At 40.1% G+C, this 6,875-nt stretch overlaps 2 protein-coding genes across 3 annotated transcripts; both read left to right on the forward strand.

Annotated features, from left to right (window-relative positions):
• The first annotated feature begins 2,005 nt into the window (after window positions 1-2,005).
• Window positions 2,006-3,827, forward strand: LOC149105763 (uncharacterized). Of its 2 annotated transcripts, none has more exons than XM_089271796.1 (2): window positions 2,006-2,362; window positions 2,648-3,233. In XM_089271796.1, exons 1-2 carry the CDS (start codon window positions 2,300-2,302, stop codon window positions 2,834-2,836), a joined length of 252 nt encoding a protein of 83 aa, XP_089127922.1. In that variant the 5' UTR covers window positions 2,006-2,299; the 3' UTR covers window positions 2,837-3,233. The 2 variants fall into 2 exon arrangements, with proteins under 2 accessions (XP_089127922.1, XP_089127921.1); XM_089271795.1 differs by having other exon boundaries at window positions 2,007-2,362; window positions 2,648-3,827.
• A 1,220-nt stretch (window positions 3,828-5,047) lies between these two features.
• LOC110060500 (neurogenic differentiation factor 4-like) lies at window positions 5,048-6,875 on the forward strand. The gene is made up of 2 exons (XM_020767285.2): window positions 5,048-5,620; window positions 6,228-6,875. The coding sequence occupies exons 1-2, from the start codon at window positions 5,116-5,118 to the stop codon at window positions 6,335-6,337; spliced, it is 615 nt and encodes a 204-aa protein (XP_020622944.2). The 5' UTR covers window positions 5,048-5,115; the 3' UTR covers window positions 6,338-6,875.

The following is a 6,875-nucleotide window of genomic DNA, read 5'->3' on the forward strand; positions in this document are numbered from 1 at the left end:
CAATAAAAAAAAGAGCTGCGAGTGTTCAATTCCTAGTCTCATCCGTTTTATTTAACTGAAACTTGTACTCTAGGAATCTAAGAATGTAAACAAGAATATTTTCTGCCTAAAGTCGACAGAAAAATAAGAAAATCCATATTGGCATGAAAACTATATATTGCAAGCTCATATGTTTGAACTGCGGAGAAAGATGAACATGGTTCAGTTTGTAGAACACTGCACCAAGCCAACTGGGAGCTTGTCAAGTTGTGAGTTCGTAATATACCCGTAGATGGTGAAGAATGCGGTATCGCAGAGGTCATGGGTTCGAATCCCGTTCAGGCCTGAGATTTTTTCAGGCTTTCATTTCACAACTGATGATCAATCATGTCTACAAAGATATACATTCTTATATATTAAAAAAAAAAAAAAAAACGTGTCACCGCTGCGATCCTCAGTGGTCGTGTTTCAGTTTGGCTTACGGTCCCTGAAAAAGTTGAATGAGAATCAACCTTTTTTGCAGACGCAACCCACATTTTATTTTACGTACGTAACTAGGTCAGTTAAGATGACGCCTAGTAACGCACGTAAAATAACGCGACAACGAAAATCTCGCTTTACTGTCAGATAAAAAGAGAGACAGGCCATATTTAGAGACTGCTTCTCGTCAAGAGTCGGGCGCGCGAGTCAGTTCTGATATTCTTGAACTTTAGTGTTCCCGAAAGTAACGTGGAAACAGTCGATTTATCGTCAGATTTTGGTATTGTTCGAATCAGGTACATCTAAAGGAGCTACGTGACGCCTTGCGCATCTTGGAAAATTAAGCCTTAATTTTTCAAGTTCATCGTTTGTAATCCGTGTTAATCTTCTCCATCCTTTACAAACCTTGTTCCTTTATGGCTTATTATTGTCTCTGATTTTTTTTCTATCCTAGCGTACTACTATTTTTAGGTTTCCTTCAACTTAGGGACCGTTCATTTTTTATGAGGGACGGGGGACTGGTGGGATTTGGGAAGCACCATTTAAAAATCGCATGACCCCCCCTCAGCTTACCAATTTTTTCACATGGCCCCCCCTTATAGCGGTCATTTTTTGGGATGACCCCCCCTCCCACAAAAAAATTTGAACAAACAATATTTAGATTTCAACTTTTTTAACATTTCTCTATCATCCCTCTACTTCACGTTATTGTGCTCACTATGAAGACAACATTTACAATCCCTCTACTACAGGGAGCTGTTGTTTAAAAAACAAATCAAAAGAAAGAGAAGTCAATTTCGGATCTCCTAGTTATGGCTCGCCCTGAGCGTGTGGCATTTGGCCTCTCATTGGCATCTTTCTCATCTGAATTGATGAATGCAAGAATGACGTCACTTGAGTCATCTTCTCCCCCAGAGTCAATGGCATCACTGTCATACTCATCATTGTCACTTTCAGCCGTTTCACTGCTGTCAGCACTTGCCCTGTTGTTATTTTGTGTCAATGTCCTTGCATTTCTCAGTGTTGGTTGGCCAGCTCTGATAAGACTCTTCTGCTACAAGCATGAATATCTTACAATTGCCTTTACTTTTTCACTCTTGCTGCTTTTCAAATGCTGCTTCAGCCCGTGGTGGTTCAAGTACTTGTTTAGTTCTGGAATACGTAGCTTTTTAAGCTTGGTTAGATCTTCGCACAACTCAGTCCAAGGACAATCCTCATATGATTTATCTTTTGCGTCCTTAGTTAACTTTGCCTTTTCTTCTGCTCTCTTTTTCCTTTTAAATTCCAGCACTTCAAGATGCTGAAGATAATCCACCACAAACTTTGATTTGACAATAAACTTACCTGCAAATAGAGCAACGCTCTCTGGGTCAGATAAAAACCAGCCTGCCACTTCCATGCTCTTTCTTCGCTTGGACCCTTGGCTGCCAGTCATCTGGATCACGCCCTTCTTTTGGGGTCTTCTGGTAGGAGAGGTAGCGGTATTCCGGTAGGCAGGAATGGTCAGGAACTGGTTTAGGGTATCTTTCTATAGGTGGTCCAGTCCATTCACAACAAAAAGAACAAATTTTTCCTACCTTTTCTTGACAGGACAACTTTAGAAACTCCCTGTAGTTCTCCCCCTCCTCATAGTGCTCATTCATAAACTTCTCAATCTTACGGAAGTAACAGTGGCCTGGAACAAAGTCTTTCCTTGCGCCTGCATTGTGATACTAAACCAAGTACGAAGTGTTGTAAAAAAAACTGGAAATCTGTTGATGTGTTGTGTGAAACACATTCTTACATTTAATTTACAGATGTCTTTATTTGGAAGGTTTTTACCTCTACTCTAGTGATAGGCATGTATAAATGTTGCCCTGTGCAGGTAAAACAGAAAGCTGTTGAAGTACAAGAAGATGAGCCGGTAAGTGTTAATTTCTTGTCAATGTTCCTATTTTTATCTGGACATTAAAAACGCATGTATGCTTCACTTTTATAATGAGAAACTTCTGTATTTTCCTATTGTAAAGATAGCACCTAAAACTGTTTGAACATTTTTAAAATAGTATGCGTCTTTTAGTATATCGTTTGACTCAGGTCTACATTTCACTACACGAATACAACATTAAATGGTTACACGAACCATGATCATTCAATAATATCAGTTCAATATAATAAATAAAAAAAATCGTCTTTCCTTTTCTGGTAGGTCACTAGTTCCTCCTCTGCTGATGATACAACCATACCTCAGGGTCTCCGGAAAACAAGCCTTGGCTATATTGTTAATCCAATCGGGAAAAGAGCGCATTACTACATGAGCATCATGAAAGAGGCTCATTCCAAAGTGCGCAATAATGACGAAAGCGACGAGTCGTTTAAGAAAAGGTTTGCAGCATAACGATCCAGGCAGTTTGACATCTTACAAGCGAAAGAAGCAATCTTTCTAAGTGTGGTTGGCTGTTCAGAAAGGGCGAGTGAGTTTTCCATGCCAGGGTACCAGTTGAAGCCCAGTGATGGAAGAAAACTGAACTTCTCCATCAAAGAGCACAGAGCAATGGTGGAAAAGTTGAATGTCATATTGAAAGATGTAAAGGAACACGATTCCACACTCTTTCAGTCCAATGGGCTTGCTTTAAAGCAGGGCGAAGAATTTGCCCACAGTTTTAATGTAAAACAGATCAAATGTATAGAAGCTAAGTTGACAAAGGTCACGCAGGACATGGAAGCACTAGAAAATAAGAAGAGCAATTATAACAGCATATTCAAGGGCATACTCAAACAGCAAATCAACAAAAGGAGAAGGAAAAAAGAAAACCGCAGAAAGTCAAATGAAAGAAAGAGGAAGCTGACTGAAAACAACGTCCAACGAGTTTATGGAATCTGTGTTGGAAATCCGCTAGGAAATGATCTTCCACAATGCCTTGTGTACCCTCCTAGAACGGCCGTCCCGGAAGAGTGTATTAAAGTTGAGGATGTTGCCACGTCGTTATTTAGAGGAGATGGGCCATACATCGCACAGCTCTTGGAAGGGAATTATTTTACCAATGCTGCAAGAAGCAGAATCACCACCAACCTTGAGCAGGAAGTCAGAGATTATGTTTACACCTTCATGTACCCTGAAGAGTACACTCTGACGGAAAGCATTGCTGCTTCTTGCAGCATTGGTGAAAGAGACTCCCATAGCAGCACAAGCGGCGACGAAGAACTCGACGACAGCGAAGATGAACATGAGTGCCAGTGAAAGTTGCATTCGAAAATAACAGTGTTAAATACTTCTTTTCAATAGCTACAAATGCTTTTTGTCGCCAAACGTTTTTTTTAAAGCAGAAGGAAAGTTTGTAATAAATTTGTATCCTGCCTTCTATGTTTATTGTATAGCAATTTTTTTGATATTCAAACATTATCCCATTTTAAAGTTTTACTAAAATATTTCATGTGACCCCCCCTTTTTCCCTTATTTTTTTGGGATGGCCCCCCTCGAAAGCCATTTTTTTTCGCATGGCCCTCCCCCCCAAATCCCACCAGCCCCCCCTACCTTATAAAAAATGAACGGTCCCTTAAAGGTCATTTTGTACGTGGCCAAAATAAATGAAAGTACCTTGACGGGGCTCTTAATTGTGCCAGAGACTTTACTTTTGGAACAAAAGGAGCTAGAGTCCCAAGGAGGCAAAACAAATAATAAAATCCCCGAAGTTACAGGACCTATCAAAGTGGACTCGTTAGTAAGCAAACGAGTCTGTCTGCTGTGGATTTTTTCGTTTTCCGGATTGAAACAATACACTGATGACTGTTAGGGAATACTGAACGTTATTTTCATTGATGATATCCCGGGTATTCCGGGATATAAGCCAGTTTATTTTCACGCACCTGGAAGAAATTAAGAAACCATTGACGACTGAATTCTCCGAGGTTCAAATCCGCCAGTTTGCACAAGTGTTATTGATACGGATCAAAAGGCTGGAGGGGTCTATTTACTGGAGTTATTGACTGGATCAAGTGATATTTACCAGTATTGAACCCGGGACTTGTAATATTTACCTGTGATGGCAATAGCGAAAGTTTTTTCTCGTTCACTTTCTTTATCTTTGCTAACGAAATACATGGCAGGTTATCACAGAACAAGGTGTCTTAAAACTTCGGAGGTTTTCAATGGTTTTATATTTAGGATAATGTTTGTCATATACTTTAGCTGTGTCAATAGCCTAAGTCGCGACATTGTTATTCTGTCAGGCAGTAATTAAAAAATATTAAATCATTTTTGACAGCTTTTTCCGTTTCCTAATTGACTCACACGAAATATAACGTGGAACAGGGCAGAGAGATAACCGAAATGATTTTAAAATTTATTAGAATCATGATCATGTTAAGCAATCGATCGGAACGGATGCAATTCGCTACTGTGACATTAAGGCGAGTTTTTTTAAGCTGTCGCTTTTCAAGGGCTTTGCGCCGTTAAAAGGATTATCAGAGGTCAAGAGATCGGCTTTGTACCGAAAATACTCAATGCTGATTTGCAGGCTGGATGACACTTGACGTCTATTAAGGACATCTATCGGAACTTTTTAATGAGGTCTGATTGGTTGGGCGGAGCTTGTGGGAACGTCAAGAATGTACATAGGAAGCCAACAAAAGTCATACCTACACAGCGAGGAGAAGAAACCACACAACTGAAAAAACATGGATACCTCCGTAAGAAATCAAAGCGCGAAAAAACGTTATCATCTCCGGCCAGCATCTCGCGAGGCACGAAGCAAGCTTGCAATATTGGCGAGCATTGAGGACGAGCAAGAGGACATATGTAATGACTGCTTTCGAGATTCGAATCGGTTACGAAGGTACCCTCATCTGAGGTCAAACCGGGACTGTGCAACAGTCAGGGAGAGAAACCGCATGCATAAGTTGAACCGAGCGTTTGAGGAACTAAGGAAAGTTATTCCAAAAGAGAGCTATGACGGAGACGAGAAACTCTCGAAGATCGCGACACTTCGGTTGGCCATTCATTATATCTCTGTTCTAGGGAACATTTTAGAGAAAGATTCAGAAGATGACAGCGAAAAAGACGAAGATGAAGCCGAACCAACGAACAAACGACAACGCTTAAGCGACGAAGAAACGTCTTCAAACACGAGCAGTACAGAATTCGGATCACAGTGCTCACCGGAGGGAGTTTTCTTTAATGAAAGTAAGTGGGTCTAAGCTTTATTTAATTAAACGTGTACACATTAAAGCTCACTTTACACAACAGGATTCTGTTCCTCGTTTGAAAAGGTGGCAAATTTAACACCTATCTTAGGGGTAAATCGACAATTTGTAAACTTCAAGGGGGTTAGGAAAGCCCCCAGGCTTGAATGGGCGTTCAATTGCGCGTTTTTGCAAGCGACTGGGGTAAAGAAAGAATTAACTTAGCTGTATTGTGACAAAGCACCACACTGTTTATCTCTCATGCTACGAAACGTAAACATATTTAAGTTAACGCGCTGTTTGAAGTATCAATCGTTACCTCTTGCCCTTAAAGTTAAGGTTAGCAAAGTAATGTGTTGATCTTCCTTAGAGGTGGTTTAAAAGCTTCCTAACTATGTCAGAGCTACACAGTATTCATAATTAAGTAGAACTAGAGAACTATGATCGTTTATTCGATCGTGTCGATTGCACTTTTTCATTAATACATTTCTGTTACAAAGGTTCCATTCAGTCATTGAGGAGTATACAACTTTTGAAAACTAATATATTCTAAATTAATATAACTTTAAATTTGTTACAGTTTAGCAATTGAATGATTTGGTTTGCAGGTTTCTGGTGTGGGACACTGGAAGAATTTGTTGGACCCCACTGCGACGAACTCTCGCTAACAGACGCCCTTGCAGCTTACTCAATCAATGATGCCCCTTCGACCCCATGACAGCCCGCCTGGCTCGAGTTTTTGCATGTGCAGCGGCCACGCCACGGCTCGGAGACAAATTAACGTGCATTTGAAGGAATTAGCCTTTGTTCTCGAATGATTTCGAAACAGAAAACGTTGCTAACCATAAACGCCACAAAAGCCAAATTAACCTTCGCTTAGCCCTCGTTTGTCGCCTTGGAATTATAACACCACACAACTTTGAAGAGGTCAATTTTGACTGCGACATTTCCTTCTTGAAAAAAAACAATTAATGTTCTGATTTTATGCTAGTTTCTCTACGGTGTTAATCGCATTTCCATAAACGACTGTTGTGTTCGTGAGCGCTAAATAGTTACAAATCGGAAAGCGGAAAACATTACTGTAATTCTGTGGATTTGAGAGGAAATTTGATCTTAAAAATACTTGAACGCGAGGAAAGCCAAACTGCTACAGCTTCCCATGATAAGGCAGTCAATCTATAACTTCTCCTAACAAAACCAATACGATTTAAGCAGACATGTGATGAGAATAAATAAATAAACAGTTAGGGAATTAA

The sequence above is a fragment of the Orbicella faveolata genome, unplaced genomic scaffold (genome assembly GCF_042242905.1).
Source record: "Orbicella faveolata isolate gen_17 unplaced genomic scaffold, um_ofav_v1 contig_34, whole genome shotgun sequence".
In the NCBI taxonomy this organism is placed as follows: domain Eukaryota; kingdom Metazoa; phylum Cnidaria; class Anthozoa; order Scleractinia; family Merulinidae; genus Orbicella; species Orbicella faveolata.